The 22901-nt window shown below is 34.8% G+C and overlaps 1 protein-coding gene across 1 annotated transcript in view; it reads right to left on the bottom strand.

Moving 5' to 3' along the window:
• Nucleotides 1-2383: 2383 nt before the first annotated feature.
• The window catches only part of LOC138315735 (uncharacterized), a 41067-nt gene continuing 20549 nt past the window's right edge, over nucleotides 2384-22901 (bottom strand). The window contains exon 4 of the mRNA XM_069256979.1: nucleotides 2384-10861. Coding sequence (XP_069113080.1) covers nucleotides 10754-10861 — 108 coding nt within the window. The 3' untranslated portion in view covers nucleotides 2384-10753. The remainder of the gene's footprint in view (nucleotides 10862-22901) is intronic.

Raw genomic sequence — 22901 nt, 5'->3', positions numbered from 1 at the left:
TTTCGTGTTGATACACCAACCAATACTTGAGGATGCACACAATTAACTCGATTTGATGTAAATATTCGATCAAATCTGATTAAGATATATTTCAATGATAGTTAAGAATTTAATAACAAATATAATTATTTTTAGTTGTTTATTGTTGACAGCATTGAAGATCAAAATCTGAGAGTCCGACACAAGTTGAACGAAATATCTGAAGCGAACACAGGGTAAGATACTTATCATATTACTATATTTCTAATTTTTAAAATTGAATAAAATGCAATGTATGTCCAACTGACAAGTGTTTTGTCATTTCGTTCTAGAATCGTGACTTCACGTCAACAGTACTCATTCCATGTCATATTTATACGAGCGAAGTCACTAGATATCAATCGTGACATCACGTCAACAGTACTCATTCCATGTCATATTTATACGAGCGAAGTCACTAGATATCAATCGTGACATCACGTCAACAGTACTCATTCCATGTCATATTTATACGAGCGAAGTCACTAGATATCAATCGTGACATCACGTCAACAGTACTCATTCCATGTCATATTTATACGAGCGAAGTCACTAGATATCAATCGTGACATCACGTCAACAGTACTCATTCCATGTCATATTTATACGAGCGAAGTCACTAGATATCAATCGTGACATCACGTCAACAGTACTCATTCCATGTCATATTTATAAGAGCGAAGTCACTAGATATCAATCGTGACTTCACGTCAACAGTACTCATTCCATGTCATATTTATACGAGCGAAGTCACTAGATATCAATCGTGACTTCACGTCAACAGTACTCATTCCATGTCATATTTATAAGAGCGAAGTCACTAGATATCAATCGTGACTTCACGTCAACAGTACTCATTCCATGTCATATTTATACGAGCGAAGTCACTAGATATCAATCGTGACTTCACGTCAACAGTACTCATTCCATGTCATATTTATACGAGCGAAGTCACTAGATATCAATCGTGACTTCACGTCAACAGTACTCATTCCATGTCATATTTATACGAGCGAAGTCACTAGATATCAAGCGGATTGTAAGTAAAAATATCAACGAAATTCATTGTTTTTATATTAATTGTTATTACAAAAAGTATACTATTTTAGTAAAACATTGTCAAATTTAAGTGTTTTTGTGTTAAAATTCAATGTATTTGGTATGATAAACTAAAACTGATAAGCTTCGTGATTTTGGTAATTAATATTTAACAGTTGTATAATTTGTCATATAAAGTGGTTATCGATTTTTTAGACAGTAAATAATCAATACGAGTCACAACGATACAAAACAATGCCCTGGTTTATATGAAGCGTATCACGCTACTCAGTTGTTCGGTAAACCTAAGCTGATTTCTGTTTGTCTTAGACCCCCGCCATGGTCCTCTCCTCCCATCACTCTTTGATGAACCGAATTTCAAACCTTCCTCTTCCACGCGGACACGTTGACGCGTTTGATCAGAGTATCCCATCTCATTTCGGTGACGGATAAGGCAAATCTCGCAAAAAACGAGACTGACACTTTGACAACTTCATTTCCGTTTTTGCAAGACCGTACTACATGGTATTTTCCTTTAAAGCATTTGTTTGTTCAAATCATGACTTTTTTTACAAGTGGTAAAAAGGTTTGGAAACAGACGAAAGGCTTATTTGATGTTCACAGTGAACGTCTTTGTTCAATTACTAGTGAGTTGTTCCCACGTGTATCATAAAGCCACACCCAAACACGGCGTATCTTCTGTGAACCAAGAACAATGGCGACGGAAACTGATGGAATATATCAACATTGATGATTCAATATTATCATGTTTCATCCCAGAAGTATCAGTTCAATAACATGGACAGAAACTTACATATCAGTTCGAAATACATGGGTCGGTATCTGTGATTATGTTTTGTCGAATTTGTATATTTGCATGATAATTGTGGAAAAATATAACACGTTCGGGAATAGTTAGCGTCCATTATCACATCCTTCGATCAGGAATCGCCTCATAGTAGTTATTGTGTTGATCGTTCGAACTGTGTCTTCTTGTCATACAAATACTGCGAACGGTTAGGATGCTACAGCATGCTTCCGTTCAGTGAGGATATACTTTGATGTAGATCATAGAAGGCCTGGTAGACCAAGGAGACATAGAGATATATAAAGCAGTCGTTCAGAAAACAAACATCCCCCACGCACATGTACAATGTTTTAAATGGAAGTCTTTAGGATCGACCATAGAAGTTGAGGAGACACCAATCAATGTAACCAGAAGCCCTTAGGCTCTTTAGGCACAAAACATGTAAAATGTGCGCAACTACATTTTTAAATATACAAAATATAATTTATTTGTAGCTTAAAATGGAGCAACTCGATAGAGAGAAAAGTGATTTATTTCAAAAACCAGAAGTACAAATTTTAAAGAAGAAAATTGAATAACAACAGTTTAGGTGCTAATCAATCTGTCGTTAAAGTAACACGTTTTGATAAGATAAATACAGTATACTTGTCATGCATTTATATTATAATTACTGTTAATTGATCTGGTTACTACTAAAGTAAATCGAAGTCCTAAACACTGCTCATCTAGAATTTCAACTTTTGGTACCTTTGCTCTATTTTGCAAATAAAGTTATCCAGCTTTCTTTGAGCAAAATAAACATCAAATGACCAAGAACTTATTAATTAGATGCACTCCTTTAGTTAGATTATTTTTCTTTAACTTTTTTTTTCAGTTGAGTTAGATTTTAGTGGTAGTGCAAGAAAGATAACTCTTTAATATTAATAAGGGAGAAAAAAATTCAAACTAGGACTAGCTTAAAGTGAAAAGTCGGGCAAGGATGACTAAAGTCGGTAAAAATGGTGTGAATGTATCCAGTATATAATATCTTATGAACTAGAAAAATAAAAAAATCTCTCGCCAAAATCTGTCTGCGTACGAAGAAATTAATTTAAAGTATAGTAATCCTAAAACGCCCTCCCGGCTGACTATGTCCGTGGTTACATTTCCACGCAGCCTCGCTTTCAATGCTTTCAACTTTCTTTTACTTTAATGGTCAGAACTGGGAAACGTAAGCAGAACTTGGCCATCGTAATAATATGTGAGAACTTTTGGAAGGCCAATGAACGCATTTAGACTGGTTTTCTTTGCCCGACTATTCACTTTACTGCTTTAAGATGATAACAGTGTTCAAATCTGTAAAAATACTGATTATCATATACGTATCTAAAAGGAAATTTCGTTTCAACAGTTTTCATTAGCACCATTCGAAATTTAGCATTCTTAAAATGTGATGGAATTCTTCAAATGAGTATACAAATATACATGCCAAAGCAACTATTTTGACTACAAAAACGTCAAATAAGCGACAGAAAAAAAGTTAACATGTAAGGCAACTCAAAGTAAAGACAATCAAAATAAAGATCTACATGTAGCAATTTTGCATTTTGCAAAAAAAACCCAAAAAACCCAAAACCAAAGAAACAAACTCAAAACCAAAATAAAATAAAAATAAGAAAAGCCGTCACAGTGTCTCATAAACCAGTATATTATTGTGTCACTATCACACTACATACATATAGCTTACCAGGCTAAAATGGTGACTATCAGTAAATAACGCCCAAAAGAAGTCCATAATGACGTCACTACTACCGGCAACTGATCAGCATAAAAATAAATGTGATATTTCTTGGAGTAACTTTTTGGAAATCTAATTAAATAAAACACATAACCTTGATATGGAATCATGGTTAAGATAGATGCCAGAGTTTGCAGACAATCTGGCCATGCGCTAATGTTTGAAATGTTCTGGCATCTACAATATATACAAACCAAATAAAAAACACTTCAAAGCTTCAATATAATAGTAATGATATCCAAATAAAGGGATATTAGAAGTAGGTGTCCCTGACCAGGACGTGTTTCCTCTTCTTTGACGACACCGACAATAATAATCTAGCCCATTGCTACCTAATCATATTAATGTTACAGCGAAGAATTTCAAAATATCATATTATAGATACATTAGTCCCATACAATCTAAGACTGATTGTATACATGTCAACGGTTATACATCAAAATAAGAGGAAGACTTAGATTGAAAACTTTCATTAGTGTTAAAATAAAATATTGCTATCTCGAGATGCATTTCAGTGATATGTAGGAATAAGAAGTAACTTTTCTCTGAACGAAGTCAGACGCCATGATATTCTCTTCATAATATATCCTCTTTGTTAACTGCACCTCACTACACCGTATCCACTACTGTCTATTACTTCGTCTGACATTACTCCAACGTTATACGGGTTATCTACCCTAGACCAGTGTGTATAATTTAATTATTTGTTTCTGAGCATTTTGCAGACATTTACCCTAGCTAGTTTTTACTATATATTGCCTCTGTTAATTAAGGAATAATTTTGATTATGTAGATGTAATGATGGTATAATGATAGTGGAGCATGTGTAAATTTTGTAACCCCGGCGAAGCCGGGTTACATAAAATTTACACGGGATCCATTACCATTATAACCTCATTACATCAACAAAATCAAATTATATTCCTTATATTTACAGTTTTTCACGCAAATTGATATTATTTATTCTCGTGAAATACCCATATTTTTTCTCTCCTGTCATCGTCAACGAATTCGATTGAACAGCTGATCGGAATAGAGTCATTCATATGTTCCCGCCAAAAGTGGGGTCATGACCCCACGTTACTACGCCAGCGACTATTCTCGTAACAATCGCCGCACGTGTTGTACTATCATGATACACTGATAATGATAATACTAGAAAGCATGGTTATTGAGTCCATGTCAGTGCAAACTGTAAATATTCATCAATATCTAAAAACTTTGTATTCATAAAAACAACATAGCAAAACAAGAATCAAAACAGAAACAAAAGTGTAATAAATATGTAAACATAACATGGAATAGGCCTATGTAAACTAGACAACATAAATAAAATCTTACATACTGTGAGATTGATGGGATTCATTCATGTACCACATGGTACCCCATGAAATATGTGTGGCACTAGTACCTCCAGTGGTGATGGAACGTATACGTAGTGCTTTGTATTTTGTTTTTTCGCTGAAATGACGTTAGCGCGGGATATCATTTTCAGCGTCGTTCCATCACCATGAAAACAATATATATAATAGTCCCGCACAAACGCTATCAGGTATCACCTGGTAAGTGGGTTAGTCCCATTGTTATTTGGGCACGACAACTGTCACATACGTTATGTCTGTTTGTCCCTCTCTCACATCAACGTATCCACATACAGATGCCAAAGCATAAACGGTAGATAACAGCCCATTTCTACGTATTGCATATTCGAATCATTGTTTTGTATATTTTAGAATCAAAGGTTGATACATTGAGTATATAGATAAATATATATTACATTTCATTTCACTAACATGATATAAAATAATATTTTAAATATCATGAATAATACGTTTTGCATGTTCAGTATACGTGTTGCATTAGGAGGACAAACAATAACTGTACGTCCAATATGGACAGTCAAACCGTTTTTGAGGGTGTAACTCGAGCTAGATAGATTTATTTAAACAAGAGGCCCATGGGCCTTAACGGTCACCTGAGTTACAATATATAATGAAACAAATTAAAGACATATAAACACTATATGCTGGGCTTGAAGTTGGTCAGTGATTTACAAATTTGACTTTTTAGACTATGAAGAGTATTTGCTTCCATCAAACCTGTGAAATTAGAGGTATGTTTTGAAATTTTAATCATTTTGACCCTGTTTGGTCCTGCCCCTCTGGTCCCCCAGGGGGTCATCGAGGACGGATATGGATGTTAAAATGCTATATCTTTGGCTAATAATTCTAATCAAGTTTGACTAATTTCCTATGAAAATTGGGCAAATAATGTTCACAAATATGTTTTTCCATATAAACTAAAGTAAACTTGACCCCTCCCCAGGGGGTAACGTGAGACCCCAAGGTCATATAATTCACAATTTTTATAAAACACCTTAAGACCATTCCATCTATAATTATTTGATTCTACTATTTCCAGAATTTTAGAAGATTTTTGAAGTTTTAGCCTATTTGACCCTTTTTTGGCCCCGCCCCTCTGCCCCCAGGGGATCGGCCTGGACCAATATGGATATGATGTTAAAATGCTATCTCAGGCTAATAATTCTAACCAAGTTTGACTCGTTTCCAATGAAAATTGAGCAAAACATGCTCATAAATGTGGTTTCCCTATATAAACTATAGTAAACTTGACCCCCTCCCCAGGGGGAAACGTGAGACCCCAAGGTCATATAATTCACAATTTTTGTAAAGGACCTTAAGACCTTTCTATTTATGAAAAGTATTTGATTCTACTATAGGAGATTTCAGAAAAGATGGCGTGACGTCACAGAAAGTTTACATCCGGGTCCTCAAAGGTACAAACACAATATGGCGACTAATAAAAACAATAACAGATACACACATCCCTGCTACACAATCGATATTTTAACAAAAAGTATACACTTTCATACTGGCAAATTCTGATTTTTAAAATGGTTTCTTATTGTTTCGGAGGTTATAGACATTTATATTTTTTATTTACAATAGTTTATTGGTGAACTTGATATGATACATTTGTGTAGATTTAGTGTTGATCATGAAGCCAGCTTGCGAAGCGATGCTGGGCCGTCAAACGTATCCGTTTTTTTTTTGTTAACACGTAGAAATCCATGTTGTGAAAAAAGTTATGAATAGATAATTGAATTTAATTTGTCATGTTTCTGTTATAGATGAAAAAGCTGTTCACAACACTATTTAATAATAATATAACGAAATGTGAACCACCTGGCCAGACCACGGCCGCTCGTGCATGGCAGCTAGTAGATCACCTCAGACCACAGCCCATATAGTTCGGGAAATTAATAATATTAATACGTAATTACCAACACATTTCTCGAGTACTTGTAAACGAGATATATTTCGTTCTTTACCGTACGTGTATATCTTGTTTTAAATGAATGTTGTAACCACTGTATTACACGTACATGCAGGTCTACATGTGTACATGTACGTACACGTATGGCTGCCAATATCTCGAAAAATAAAATGGTGAAATCGTTCAGTTTTCATGCTGTAGAGTTTATTTTATTTTTAGTCGCTTTTATTCCATGGACTGTTATGTGAAGTCTCAAATTTAAGTGATGTTACTTTTAAGTAATTTGAATGCATGTTAGATAGACTACATTTAGATTTATGAATAGTGAATACAGATCGTAGTGCTGTAAATGCCGACCAGGACACATTGCGCGCGGCTTCGAGAATCCTAAATAACTCAAAGTTTTGTTTAAAAATATGATAAAAAGTAACTATAAACTGACTCATTTGTATGTCATAAGCTAAATTCCAAAATTTCTGACGAAAAAGTTATCCAGAATACGTAATTCTGTGACTCTGAAAAAAGACGAAATTCAGTATCTCGGCAGTACTGTATACGTACGTAATGGCTGCCGTGCGCTTGGGGTGTTCTACGAAAGCAAACTTTAATTTGGTCATAATCACACATCGTAGGTGTTTTACCAAGTAAAAGTTAGAAAACAGTAATTGCTTATTAAAATGTCAGTATGATTTTTGAGGAACTTTGAATTTAACTTGTAATTTCAAGTTGATATTAGCAATATGTCTGTCAATGTTTATACGTAATGGCGACCGTGTTTTCTCGTGGCGGTCGAAAATGGAGTATAAACAGGGTAAAATATATGAATACCATATGTTTAAATATATATATTATTGTTAAATATTTTTATTTACGCTTTTTGAAATTAAAATAACGCAATAGTTCTCGGATTGCCGTACTATTTATTAATATAAAATGTAAACAACATCGCAAGCGGCTGTGTTCCCACCATGTTTATGTGTACTGATATATATACGGAGTTGTACCTTTGAGCGTCATCGCCATCTTTTCTGAAATCTCCTATTTCCAGAATTTCAGAAGAAGATTTTTGAAGTATTAGCCTATTTGACCCCTTTTGACCCCGCCCCTAAGGCCCCTGGGGGTCAGTCATAGAAAATTTGTTAATAGGATTAAATGGCCATCTCATACTGATAATTCTGACAACAGTTGACTCATTTCCTATTACAAATGACCAAATAATGCTCAAAAACGTGTTTCCCAATATAAACTATAGTAAACTTAACCTCCTCCCCAGGGGGAAACTAGAGACCCTAGGGTCATATAATTCACAATTTTTGTAAAGGATCTTAAGACTTTTCTATCTATGAAGAGTATTTGATTCTACCACATCTGTGAGTAGAGAAGAAGATTTTTGAAATTTTACTCAATTTTACCCCTTTTTGCCCCTCCCACAGCCCCCTCGGGTATGGGGACCATATAATTCACAATTTTGATTGGCCTTATGCCTTAGAAGGTTTGTGCAAAATGTCATTGAAATTGCTTCAGCAGTTTTGGAGAAGAAGTCGAAAATGTAAATTGTTTACGGACATAAGACGCACGACGCACGACGACGGACAAAAGGCGATTAGAATAGGTCACTTGAGACTTCGTCTCAGGTGACCTAAAAAGGGTTTTAGAATAACCACAGACAGTTATAGATATGAGCTTATATGGCCTGAATCAAATACCTTTAAACGTTATATACATGTTCATTAATTAATCATGTATATATGTCTAATTAACACATATACACTATATATATATATATATATCGTCATCAATAGTTGAGCATCACCTGCAGAGCATTTTTATGTTTTTATATTAAGTAAAACAAGATGCTCAAACTTTTCAATGGTTGAAAAAAGTAAGTTAATTTTATAACTGAAGAAAAAATTCGTCTGCTCCTGTTTGTGACAGAGAAAAATATATCTAATCGTCAGCGGTGTAGCATCTTTAAATGGAATGTCTAAAATCTGACGACGACTACTAATAATACGGAATGTAGTTCTTGTTTGGCATAATGGTAGACATGAAATATTGTGGTGTGACTTTTAAGTCGACATCAGGAAGGCTTTTGAATTTTAAATATAAAATTCAGTGATAACACATGTTATCATTCCTATCAATAAAACAATCATGAAACAACGGTTGGAAAAAAGATATAGTATACATAAACAAAAACTTTAAAATAATGCTTTATAAGTCAGGTTTGATACTTCAAAACGTTTGGTTTTCATATAAAAATAACAGAATCAATGTAGGTTTTGCAGTTGTTATAAAGACTAAAAATATTATTTTTTAAAAAAAATAATGCTTTTCATAGTTCATAGGGTATAATTTTCAAACTTCGATTACATTAAACCTTTTCAAATGAAGGAATGTCTTTGGAGACAACATAGTAAGGATTAAAATCAAAACTAATCGCTGACTATTTATCATTAAAGCTACATAAGTATACAATAATAATACAAAATAGTATTTAGCTAATACGTAATTGATAAAATATAATTATAATAATTTTGATAACATTTTGCCTTTGCATATGTAATTCACCCGAACGTCAATGTAAAATGTATAAAAGTTATATAACATGAGAGAAAAAAATCAGAGATCAAGCGTGTGACATCTTTTACAAATATTCAAATGTAAATCACATAAACAAGTAATACATGAACACAACGATAAACGGATAACATATTGATCACGTATCAATATTACTACGGAACACGCACATAAGTTTGGAGCAACGCAACATACAAATGTAACATTCAAACATGACTTGTGTTCAGCAGCATAACAAAACAAAATGAAACACAAGAGTATTCCTGAATAACATATTTGGTGACAGAAAACTTTTATAACAAAATGTGATTTACTGGGATGATAAGAAAATACATTGAGTTAATGAAAAAAAATGTATATGGCGAGGCGATGGCCATCCTCAATGCTACAGTGGTTACAATCATTGACGCCATATCCACCCTTCCAATATGTCATAGCAAAATTGAAGGCAAAAGAAGATGCATATGGCTTTTAGTACCATAATGAACATCAATAGAAGCGAATAATGGTACTCTATGGTTTACTGTATGGCTTTAAAGTTGGGCGTCCTCTCTCTCTCTGTAATCTTCAAAATAAGTCTATTCAGGCCTGTGATTGGCGATCAGTCTTTTCTCCTTAATTGCCTCCAGTTTTACTATGAAATGGTCAAGGGGTGAATATAAGGTCAGTGATAGTAAAACCTGAAGTATCGATGATGGGCCTAAATATGTTGTTCACTGACCCAACATATTTCACGATCCCTGTAAAACACTATATATTTCATACAACTGATAGCTTAGTTAACATTGCTTTTTCTAGTTCAAATTCGTGCAAAAGAATTCGTTTAGTTTTGTGTCTAACTTCTTGAAAGTGACATTCTAAATTTTCGATGAAATACAGTTATTTACCTGTAACAGATTGGCTGATTTAATTGTGCATAAGGCATTGTTCATTTTATCATCTTGATTATATCCTCTTTGCTATCAAAACAAATATTAGGTGAGTATACTAAATGTAACTACCTAACTCAAAGGTTTCTGATGTTGAGGACCAATTATTCCATAGTGGGATGATTTTGTATGTCGTCAAAATAGATTTAATGCCCAGTACTGCCGATTGATATTACACTAGTTTCATATATACAAAAAAAAACAGAGATTGCTGAAAGCACTGGATATGACGCAGATGACGTAATAATTGTAAGAAGACAACAGATAACGTTTAGGCTATTTGTGTTTTGACGTAACCATGTTTCACTATGCTGGTCGTAATGAGGACGATGTCGCGTGTGTTTCTTGATTGTAATCACAGTATTCGTATCTTGATGGACCTTCATTTTGGCCTTGTCCACCTTGTTCTCCGTTCTACAATATACATTAATAAACACAATTCAACAATGATCCTTAACAAAGGAAAAAATAACAAATATGTAGGTGTCGCTCATTACCAAAAGGTTAGGTACGTAGATGTCGCTCATTACCAAAAGGTTAGGTACGTAGATGTCGCTCATTACCAAAAGGTTAGGTACGTAGATGTCGCTCATTACCAAAAGGTTAGGTACGTAGATGTCGCTCATTACCAAAAGGTTAGGTACGTAGATGTCGCTCATTACCAAAAGGTTACGTACGTAGATGTCGCTCATTACCAAAAGGTTAGGTACGTAGATGTCGCTCATTACCAAAAGGTTAGGTACGTAGATGTCGCTCATTACCAAAAGGTTAGGTACGTAGATGTCGCTCATTACCCATTACCAAAAGGTTAGAATGAAGTTACCCATTAAAAAAGGGTTAGAATGAAGTTACCCATTAAAAAAGGGTTAGAAAGATGTCACCCATTACCAAAAGGTAGAAAGATGTCACCCATTACCAAAAGGTTAGAAAGATGTCACCCATTACCAAAAGGTTAGAAAGATGTCACCCATTACCAAAAGGTTAGAAAGATGTCACCCATTACCAAAAGGTTAGAAAGATGTCACCCATTACCAAAAGGTTAGAAAGATGTCACCCATTACCAAAAGGTTAGAATGAAGTTACCCATTACCAAAAGGGTTAGAATGAAAGTGTCACCCATTACCAAAAGGGTTAGAATGATTCACCCATTACCAAAAGGGTTAGAATGAAGTTACCCATTACCAAAAGGTTAGAAAGATGTCACCCATTACCAAAAGGGTAGAATGAAGTCACCCATTACTAAAAGGTTAGAAAGATGTCACCCATTAAAAAAGGTTAGAAAGATGTCACCCATTACCAAAAGGTTAGAAAGATGTCACCCATTACAAAAGGTTAGAAAGATGTTACGCCATTAAAAAGGTTAGAAAGATATCACCCATTACCAAAAGGTTAGAAAGATGTCACCCATTACCAAAAGGTTAGAAAGATGTCACCCATTACCAAAAAAGGGTTAGAAAGATGTCACCCATTACCAAAAGGTTAGAATGAAGTTACCCATTACCAAAAGGTTAGAATGAAGTTACCCATTAAAAAAAGGGTTAGAATGAAGTTACCCATTAAAAAAAGGGTTAGAAAGATGTCACCCATTACCAAAAGGTTAGAAAGATGTCACCCATTACCAAAAGGTTAGAATGAAGTTACCCATTACCAAAAGGTTAGAAAGAAGTTACCCATTAAAAAAGGGTTAGAATGAAGTTACCCATTAAAAAAGGGTTAGAATGAAGTTACCCATTAAAAAAGGTTAGAAAGATGTCACCCATTACCAAAAAGGTTAGAAAGATGTCACCCATTAAAAAAGGGTTAGAATGAAGTTACCCATTACCAAAAAGGTTAGAAAGAAGTTACCCATTAAAAAGGGTTTAGAAAGATGTCACCATTACCAAAAGGTTAGAAAGATGTCACCCATTACCAAAAGGTTAGAAATGATGTCACCCATTACCAAAAGGTTAGAAAAGAAGTTATCCCATTACCAAAAGGTTAGAATGAGAAGTTACCCATTACAAAAAGGGTTAGAAAAGATGTCACCCATTACCAAAAAGGTTAGAAAAGATGTCACCCATTACCAAAAGGTTAGAAAGATGTCACCCATTACCAAAAGATGTAAAAAAGAAGTCACCCATTACCAAAAGGTTAGAATGAAAGATGTCACCCATTACCAAAAGGTTAGAAAGATGTCACCCATTACCAAAAGGTTAGAAAGAAGTCACCCATTACCAAAAGGGTTAGAATGAAGTTACCCATTACCAAAAGGGTTAGAATGAAGTTACCCATTAAAAAAGGGTTAGAAAGATGTCACCCATTACCAAAAGTACCCCATTAAAGATAATAGAAAGAAGTCACCCATTACCAAAAGGTTAGAATGAAGTTTACCCATTACCAAAAAGGTTAGAATGAAGTTACCCATTAAAAAAAGGGTTAGAAAGATGTCACCCATTACCAAAAGTTAGAAAGATGTCACCCCATTACCAAAAGAAAGAAAGATGTCACCCATTACCAAAAGGTTAGAAAGATGTTACCCATTAAAAAAAGGTTAGAATGAAGATTACCCATTACCAAAAGGTTAGAAAGATGTCGCCCATTAAAAAAGGTTAGAAAGATGTCACCCCATTATCAAAAGATAAAAAAGATGTCACCCATTACCAAAAGGTTAGAAAGAAGTTACCCATTACCAAAAGGTTAGAAAGAAGTTACCCATTACCAAAAAGGTTAGAATGAAGTTCACCCATTAAAAAAGGGTTAGAAAGATGTCACCCATTACCAAAAGGTAGAAAGATGTCACCCATTACTAAAAGATAATAAAGATGTCACGCATTACCAAAAGAGGTTAGAAAGATGTCACCCATTTACCAAAAGGTTAGAAAGATGTCGCCCATTACCAAAAGGTTAGAATGAAGTTACCCATTACCAAAAGGTTAGAAAGAAGTTACCCATTAAAAAAGGTTAAAAATGTCACCCATACCAAAAGATGATGTCACCCATTACCAAAAGATAATAGAAGATGTCACCCATTACCAAAAGGTTAGAAAGATGTCACCCATTACCAAAAAGGTTAGAATGAAGTCACCCATTACCAAAAAGGGTAGAAAGAAGTCACCCATTACCAAAAGGTTTAGAAAGATGTCACCCATTACCAAAAGGTTAGAAAGATGTCACCCATTACAAAAGGTTAGAAAAGATGTCACCCATTACCAAAAGGTTAAAAGATGTCACCCATTACCAAAAGGGTTAGAAAGAAGTTCACCCATTACCAAAAGGGTTAGAAAGATGTCGCCCATTACCAAAGGGTTAGAAAGATGTCACCCATTACCAAAAGGTTAGAAAAGATGTCACCCATTACCAAAAGGATAGAATGAAGTTACCCATTACCAAAAGGTTAGAAAGATGTCACCCATTACCAAAAGGTTAGAAAGATGTCACCCATTACCAAAAGGTTAGAATGAAGTTACCATTAAAAAAAGGTTAGAATGAAGTTACCCATTAAAAAAGGGTTAGAATGAAGTTACCCATTAACCAAAGGGTTTAGAAAGATGTCACCCATTACCAAAAGGTTAGAAAGATGTCGTTACCCATTACCAAAAGGGTTAGAATGAAGTTACCCATTAAAAAAGGGTTAGAAAGATGTCACCATTACCAAAAGGTTAGAAAGATGTCACCCATTAAAAAGAAAATAGAAAGATGTCACCCATTACTAAAAGAAGTAATAAAGATGTCACCCATTACCAAAAGGTTAGAAAGATGTCACCCATTACCAAAAGGTTAGAAAGATGTCACCCATTACCAAAAGGTAAAAAGATGTCACCCATTACCAAAAGATAGAAAGATGTCACCCATTACAAAAGGTAAAAAAAGATGTCACCCATTACCAAAAAGATAGAAAGATGTCACCCCATTACCAAAAGGTTAGAAAGATGTCACCCATTACAAAAAAGATAGATAGAAAGATGTCACCCATTACCAAAAGGTTAGAAAGATGTCACCCATTACCAAAAGGTTAGAAAGATGTCACCCATTACCAAAAGGTTAGAAAGATGTCACCCATTACCAAAAGGTTAGAAAGATGTCACCCATTACCAAAAGGTTAGAAAGATGTCACCCATTACCAAAAGGTTAGAAAGATGTCACCCATTACCAAAAGGTTAGAAAGATGTCGCCCATTACCAAAAGATGTTAGAAAGATGTCACCCATTATCAAAAGGTAAAAAAGATGTCACCCATTACCAAAAAGTTAGAAAGATGTCACCCATTACCAAAAGTAGAAAGATGTCACCCATTACCAAAAGGTTAGAAAGATGTCACCCATTACCAAAAGGTTAGAAAGATGTCACCCATTACCAAAAGGTTAGAAAGATGTCACCCATTACCAAAAAGGTTAGAAAAGATGTCACCCATTACCAAAAGGTAGAAAGATGTCACCCATTAAAAAAAGTAAAAAAGATGTCACCCTTACCAAAAGGTGTCACCCATTACCAAAGAAAAGATGTCACCCATTACCAAAAGATAAAGAAAGATGTCACACATTAACAAAAGATAAAAAAGATGTCACCCATTACCAAAAGGTTAGAAAGATGTCACCCATTACCAAAAGGTTAGAAAGATGTCGCCCATTACCAAAAGGTTAGAAAGATGTCACCCATTATCAAAAGATAAAAAAGATGTCACCCATTACCAAAAAGTAGAAAGATGTCACCCATTACCAAAAGGTTAGAAAGATGTCACCCATTACCAAAAGGTTAGAAAGATGTCACCCATTACCAAAAGGTTAGAAAGATGTCACCCATTATCAAAAGATAAGAAAGATGTCGCCCATTATCAAAAGATAATAAAGATGTCACCCATTACCAAAAAGGTTAGAATGATGTCACCCATTACCAAAAGGTTAGAAAGATGTTACCCCATTACAAAAGGGTTAGAATGAAGTTACCCATTAAAAAAGGGTTTAGAAAAGATGTCACCCATTACCAAAAGGTTAGAAAGATGTCCACCCATTACCAAAAGATTAAAAAGAAGTCGCCCATTAAAAAAAAGATTAGAAAGATGTTCACCCATTACCAAAAAGGTTAGAAAGATGTTCGCCCATTACCAAAAGGTTAGAAAGATGTCGCCCATTATCAAAAGATAAGAAAGATGTCACCCATTACCAAAAGATAAGAAAGATGTCACCCATTACCAAAAGGTTAGAAAGACCATTACCAAAGGTTAAAAATGTCACCCATTACCAAAAGATAAGAAAGATGTCACCCATTATCAAAAGATAAAAAAGATGTCACCCATTACCAAAAAGTAGAAAGATGTCACCCATTACCAAAAGGTTAGAAAGATGTCACCCATTACCAAAAGATAATAAAGATGTCGCCCATTACCAAAAGGTTAGAAAGATGTCACCCATTATCAAAAGATAAAAAAGATGTCACCCATTACCAAAAAGTAGAAAGATGTCACCCATTACCAAAAGGTTAGAAAGATGTCACCCATTACCAAAAGGTTAGAAAGATGTCACCCATTACCAAAAGGTTAGAAAGATGTCACCCATTACCAAAAGATTAGAAAGATGTCACCCATTATCAAAAGATAAGAATAAGATGTCACCCATTACCAAAAGGTTATAAAGATGGTCACCGCATTATTTTACCAAAAGGTTAGAAAGATGTCACCCATTACCAAAAGGTTAGAAAGATGTCACCCATTAACAAAAGATAAAAAAGATGTCACCCATTACCAAAAGGTAGAAAGATGTCACCCATTACCAAAAGGTTAGAAAGATGTCACCCATTACCAAAAGGAAAGAAAGATGTCACACATTACCCAAAGATAAGAAAGATGTCACCCATTACCAAAAGGTTAAATAGAAAGAGTGTTTATGTCACCCATTACCAAAAGTAAAGAAAGAATGTCACCCATTACCAAAAGGTTAGAAAGATGTCACCCATTACCAAAAGGTTAGAAAGATGGTCACACATTAACAAAAGGGATTACCCCGTTAAAAATGATGTCACCCATTACCAAAAGGTTAGAAAGATGTCACCCAGATTACCAAAAAGGTTAGAAAAGATGTCACCCATTACCAAAAGGTCTAGAAAGATGTCGCCCCATTACCAAAGGTTGTCACCCATTATACTCAAAAAGTCTAAAAAAAGATGTCACCCATTACCAAAAGGTTATAGAAAGATGTCACCCAATTACCAAAAGGTTATAGAAAAGATGTCATCCATTAACCAAAAGTTTAGAAAGATGTCGCGCCCATTAAACCAAAATGTAAGAATGAATGTTACCCATTAGCCAAAAGGGTTAGAATGAAGTTACCACATAATCAAAAGGTTAAGAATGAAGATGTCACCCATTATTAAAAAGGGTAGAATGAAGTTACCCATTAAAAAAGGTTAGAAAGATGTCACCATTACCAAAGAGGTTAGAAAAGATGTCACACATTACCAAAAGGTGTCCACCCATTATACCAAATAGGGTCTTATGAAGTTACCCATTAAAAAAGGGTTAGAACTGTAGATGTTACCCATTAAAAAAGGGTTAGAAAGATGTCACCCATTACCAAAAAGTTAGAAAGATGTCACCCATTACAAAAGATTAAAAGATGTCACGCATTACCCAAAAGGTTAGTAACAGATGTTGCTCATTACTCACTAAGGATAAAAGAGATGTCGCCCATTATCAAAGACGTTAGACACAGTAAGATGTCACCATTACCAAAAGATAGAAATGATGTCACCCAATTACCAAAAGGGTTCAGAAAGATGTCACCCATTACCAAAAGAGTAGAAAGATGTCACCCATTACCAAAAGGGTAGAAAGATGTCACCCATTACCAAAAGGTTAGAAATGAATGTCACCACTAAATAAAAGAAAATAGAATGAAAGATGTCACCCATTACCAAAAGGTTAGAAAGATGTCCACCCATTACCAAAAGAGTTAGAAAGATGTCACCCATCTTCTAAAAGATAATAAAGATGTCACTCCATTACTAAAAGATAATAAAAGATTGTCACGCATTACCAAAAGGTTAGAAAGATGTCACCCATTACCAAAAGGTTAGAAAGATGTCACCCATTATCAAAAGATAAAAAAAGAATGTCACCCATTACCAAAAAGGTAGAAAGAAATTTCACCCCATTACCAAAAAGGTTAGAAAGATGTTCACCCATTACCAAAAGGTTAGAAAGATGTCACGCATTACCAAAAGAGTTAGAAAGATGATCACACATTAACAAAAGGTAAGAAAAGATGTCACCCATTACCAAAAGGGTAAGAAAGATGTCACCCATATACTAAAAGGGTTAAGAAAGATGTCACCCATTACCAAAAGGGTTTTAGAAAGATGTCGCCCATTACCAAAATGGTTAGAAAGTGTGTTTACCCAAAAGAAGGGTTTGATTAATCCCCATTACCAAAAGATAATAAAGGATGTCACCCATTACCAAAAGAGTAAGAAAGATGTCACGCATTACCAAAAAGTTAGAAATATGTCACCCATTACCAAAGGTTTTAGAAAAAGATGTCACCTCATTATACCAAAAGGTTAGTGATAAGATGTCACCCATTACCAAAAGGTTAGAAAAGATTGTCGGCCCATGTACCAACAGGTTTAGAAAGTAAGTCACCCATTACACAAAAGATTAGAACAGATGTCACCCATTACCAAAAGTAAAAAGATGTCACCATTACCAAAAGGTTAGAAAGCAATGTCACCCATTACCAAAAGGAAATAAAGATGTCACTCCATTTACCAACAAAGTTAGAAAATATGTCATCCCATTACAAAATATAGAAAGAAAGTCATCGGCCATTACCAAAAGGTTAGAATGATTGTCGCCGCCATTATCCAAAAGGTTAAGAAAGATGTCACCCATTACCAAAAGGGTGTAGAAAGATGTCACACCATTACAAAAGATAAAAAAAGATGGTCACCCATTACCAAAAGATTAGAAAGATGTCTACCCATTACCAAAAAGGATAAATAGATTTGTCGCCCATTATCAAAAGATTAAGAAAGATGTTCACCCAGATAACCAAAAGGTTAAGAAGTATGTCACCCTTTACAAAAAGATAGAAAAGATGTGTCACCCATTACCTAAAAAGGTAAGAAGAGATGTCACCTCATTACCAAAAGGGTTAGTAAAGATGTCCACTCCATTACCAAAAGGAATTAGAATGATGTCATGTCTTACCATTACCACAAAATTCGTTTAAGGGTTAGAATGAAGATGTAACCCATTAAAAAAGGGTTTAGAAAGCGATAGTCACAACCATTACCAAAAAAGTAGAAAGAGATGTCACCACCCATTACCTAAAAGATAATAAAGATGTCACGCAATTATGACCAAAAGGTTAGAAAGATATCACCCATTACCAAAAAGGTAAGAGAAGATGTCGCCCATTATCAAAAGATAGAGAAAGATGTCCAAATCAAAAGATTAAGAAAGATGTCACCCATTACCAAAAGAAAAGAAAAGATGTCACCCATTACCAAAAGGTAATAAGAAAGATGTCGACCCATTACCCAAAAGGAATAGAAAGATGTCACACGCATTGAACACAAAATAATAATTAAAAAGATGTCACGGGCAGTATTACCAAAAGGTAGAAAGATGTCACCATTACCAAAAGGTATAGAAAGATGATCACCATTAACAAAAACGATAAGAAAGAGATGTCACACCCATTACTAAAAGATTAGATAAGATTTCACGCACATTACCAAAAGTTTTGAAAGATGTCACCCATCTATCTCAAAAGGTTAGTAAGATGTCACCCTCATTATCAAAAGATAAAAAAGATGTCACCCATTACCAAAAAAGTAGAAAGATGTCACCCATTACCAAAGAGTGTTAGAAAGATGGTGTCACCCAATACCAAAAGGGTTAGAAAGATGTACACGCCCATTACCAAAGAGGTTAAAGTAAAGATGTCACACATTAACAAAAGATAAGAAAGATGTCACCCATATACCCAAAGAGTGTTATGAAAGATGTCACCCATTACCAAAAAGGTTAGAAAGATGTGCGCACCCATTACCAAAAGGAAAGAAAAGAAGTCGTCCCATTACCAAAAGGTTATAAAGATTGTCACCCATGTATCGAAAAGATTAAGAAAGATGTCACCACATTACCAAAAGAGAAGATATGTCATCCCGCAATACCAAAAGGTTAGAAAGATGTCACCCAATACCTAAAAGTTTCTAAAGATGTCACCCATTACCAAAAGGTTATAAATGATGTCGCCCATAACCTAAAGGTAGAACCAATGTCACCCATTAACAAAAGATAAAAAAGAATGTCACCGCAAGTACCAAAAAGTAGAAATATGCACCCATTACCAAAAGGTTAGAAAGATGTCACCCATATACCAAGACTGAAAGAAAGATCACACTATCTAACAAAAGATTAAAAAAGAGTGTCACCCCATTAACCAAAAGAATAGAAGATATGTCGCTCATTAACCAAAAGTGTTAAATGTATGTCGCCAATTATCAAAAGGTTAGAAAGAATGTCACCCATCTACGCAAAAAGGAAGAAAGATTTCCCACATTAACAAAAGAAAAAAAAAGAATTTCACCCCATTACCAAAATATAGCAAGAAGACGCTTCATTACCAAAAGGTTAAATAGATGTCGCCCATTATCAAAGATAAGAAAGATGTCACCCATTACCAAAAGGTAAAGAAATATGTCGCCCATTACCATTAGATAGAAGAAAATGATTTCCGCCATAACAAAATATAAGAAAGATGCGCCAATTACAAAAGATAAGAAAAGAAGTCACCCCTTAACAAAAGATAGAAGATGTCACCCATTACCCAAAAAAAAATGGTGTTAAACAACGATGTGTCACCCATTACCAAAAAGGTAAAGAAAAGATTTCACAGCATTAACAAAAGATAAAAAAAAAAGGATGCACCTAATTACCAAAATAAATGAAAGATGTCTCTCAACAACCAAAAAGGTTAAATAGATGTCGCCCATTAACTAAAGATAATAAAGATGTTCACCCATTACACAAAAGGATAGAAAGTATGTCGCCCATTACCCAGAAGATAAGAAAGAAGTCTGCCCATTAATCAAAAGATAGAAAGAAGTCGCCGGAATTATCAAAAAGATAAGAAAGAATGTCGCCCATAGTACAAAGGGTTAGATTAGTGTCGCTCCATTACTAAAGGGTTATAGAATAGGTGTCGCCCATTACCAAAGGGTTAGAGAGATGTCGGTCCGCCCATTACTAAAGGGTGTAAGATATAGGTGTCGCTCCATTACTAAAAGGGGTTACGATTAGGTGTCGGCCCATTACCAAAAGGATACGATGGATGTCGCTCCACTACCAAAGTAATTATACAAATATCGACCTGTTTTCAGGTGGATACAGTGAATTATAAACTCGAGGAAGTGATATTACCCGAGGCCGAAGGCCGAAGGCCGAGAGTTATATCACTTTCGAGAGTTGATAAATTACCGTATCCACCAGAAAAAAGGTCGATATCTGTTTTATTATATGACATTTACATAATATAAACCATTTGACTACATGCATTTGTACAAGTATTTCCTCTTCATGATATTGAGCAAACCCTCTTCCCCGATACTCAATAGTCCTGTTGAATAATTTCGAAGAGAAAAAAATGAAGTGATATTATCAATAAAATAGAGAAAACACCACGTAATAATACATTTTTACTTATTCGCATTTGGAGAAAATCTGACTCAAAAATGAACAAAATATTGTCATGGGCCACATGATTCCAGAGTAGAACTGCTCGCTTGCTGCTCTCCGTCACATCTAGCTGAAGGATGACGTCACAATAGATATTTGACGTCACGGTTAATTCCCGTCTTACAACGCTATATTTCGGTACGAACTGGACCTATTAGAATCTGATATCAACCTGTGAAGGTGTTAATGACGTCATTTCACATGACTTCACAATGCAAGAATAACTATATTTGGGTACGGGCACCTTGAAGGTTTTGGTAATATATGACTCTTTCTAATGTACCTATGAAGGAAAGAACTATTTCCAGCCCGTGGGGTATACAGGCAATTCTTGGGTCAGAAACCAAGGTCTTGCCGCGGTTATCTGACCTAAAATTCTGTTCCCTGAGGGGGGAATATTCCCTATCCCCTAAATAATTTACAATATTGAAAGATGTTAATTTCTTCTCCACATTGCGTTTGTCGAAGTTTACATTGCATCTATAGGTGAGGCAGCCATTTAGTGAACAAAATCTTAACTGACCTTAATTAATTGATCGATTTATAAAAATTAAGAACAGTCCATTCGAAAGAGATCAGTCAAAAGTTTGGTTTTTTAAATAAGCAAATATAAACCAGAGAAATCTTAGGTAATAAATCGGGTATTGAAAAAGCGTATTTAAACAAATGGATATGGTAAAATATAATACCGGCCAAACTCAATCGAAATAGGAAGAAAACTGATCTGTCAACTGTTGCTGATATGACGTTCATCTGATTGTTCGGCCAATTGTGTCTGTCACAGCTATGTAAGATAGATTTATCTTACATAGCTGTCTTTCATGGGACAACTCTATCTTACATGGCTAGCTATGTGAGAATCTTATATCAACCTGGGATGTCCTCACAGTGCATGGTTCAAAATTTTCTGGTGGATATCGGGTTTTATTATTTTTCTGGATTTTCTGTCACGTCTCATTGGTCAAAAACACGCCATGTGATCACCGATAAAATACTTTATCATTTGTCTGGATTTTTGTCACTTCTCATTGGTCAAAAACACGCCACGTGATCACCGATAAAAACAGTATTGCACGATTTTTCCGGAAGTAGTTTTTAGAAAAAGTATATTGCACGGTTATTTTTAGTTAACGTTATCGTCTACGTTACCAAAATGCTTCGTGTTCCTGGTGCCTTGAATCAAACGCTTTGACGACCTGAGTTTGAAGCTTAACCACAAAATGTGACAGACGACGTTGATTGTTTCGGTTTCTAACAAAGATGATGATGACTTCCAGCTGATGACTACAGTTTAAGCTTTTGAAGTTTCAATATAAACACGGTAGGAGAGTAGCAAATAATCATTCATGAAGCGTCTGGAACCATTGAATAGTGAATACGTTTAATATTTATTTTTAAAATTCCACCTAGTCTACTTACAACATTAGGCCTAGGCTAATCCTACTGTATGTATACGATTTTTATTTTACGGAATGGAGTACTAGGCATAAGATAATGTAATACTATCTTAATATCAATCTGAATCTGTTAATGTATTTTTGACGTCGAAGTGTATTATTTCAACGGAGAACAAACTATACATTTAATTGACTGTGTCCTTAAGACATGGAGCTACATGTATAATGGAGTACATGTACATGTATGCAATTTACAAACACGCATGCACCGGGTTCATGTAATAAAAGTTTGAAGGGCATCAAATGATGCTGTTTTCATATGTTGTTTTTGAATTATACTTGTT

The sequence above is a fragment of the Argopecten irradians genome, chromosome 2, assembly GCF_041381155.1.
Source record: "Argopecten irradians isolate NY chromosome 2, Ai_NY, whole genome shotgun sequence".
NCBI lineage: Eukaryota > Metazoa > Mollusca > Bivalvia > Pectinida > Pectinidae > Argopecten > Argopecten irradians.
This window is presented reverse-complemented; position numbering and strand designations above follow the sequence as displayed.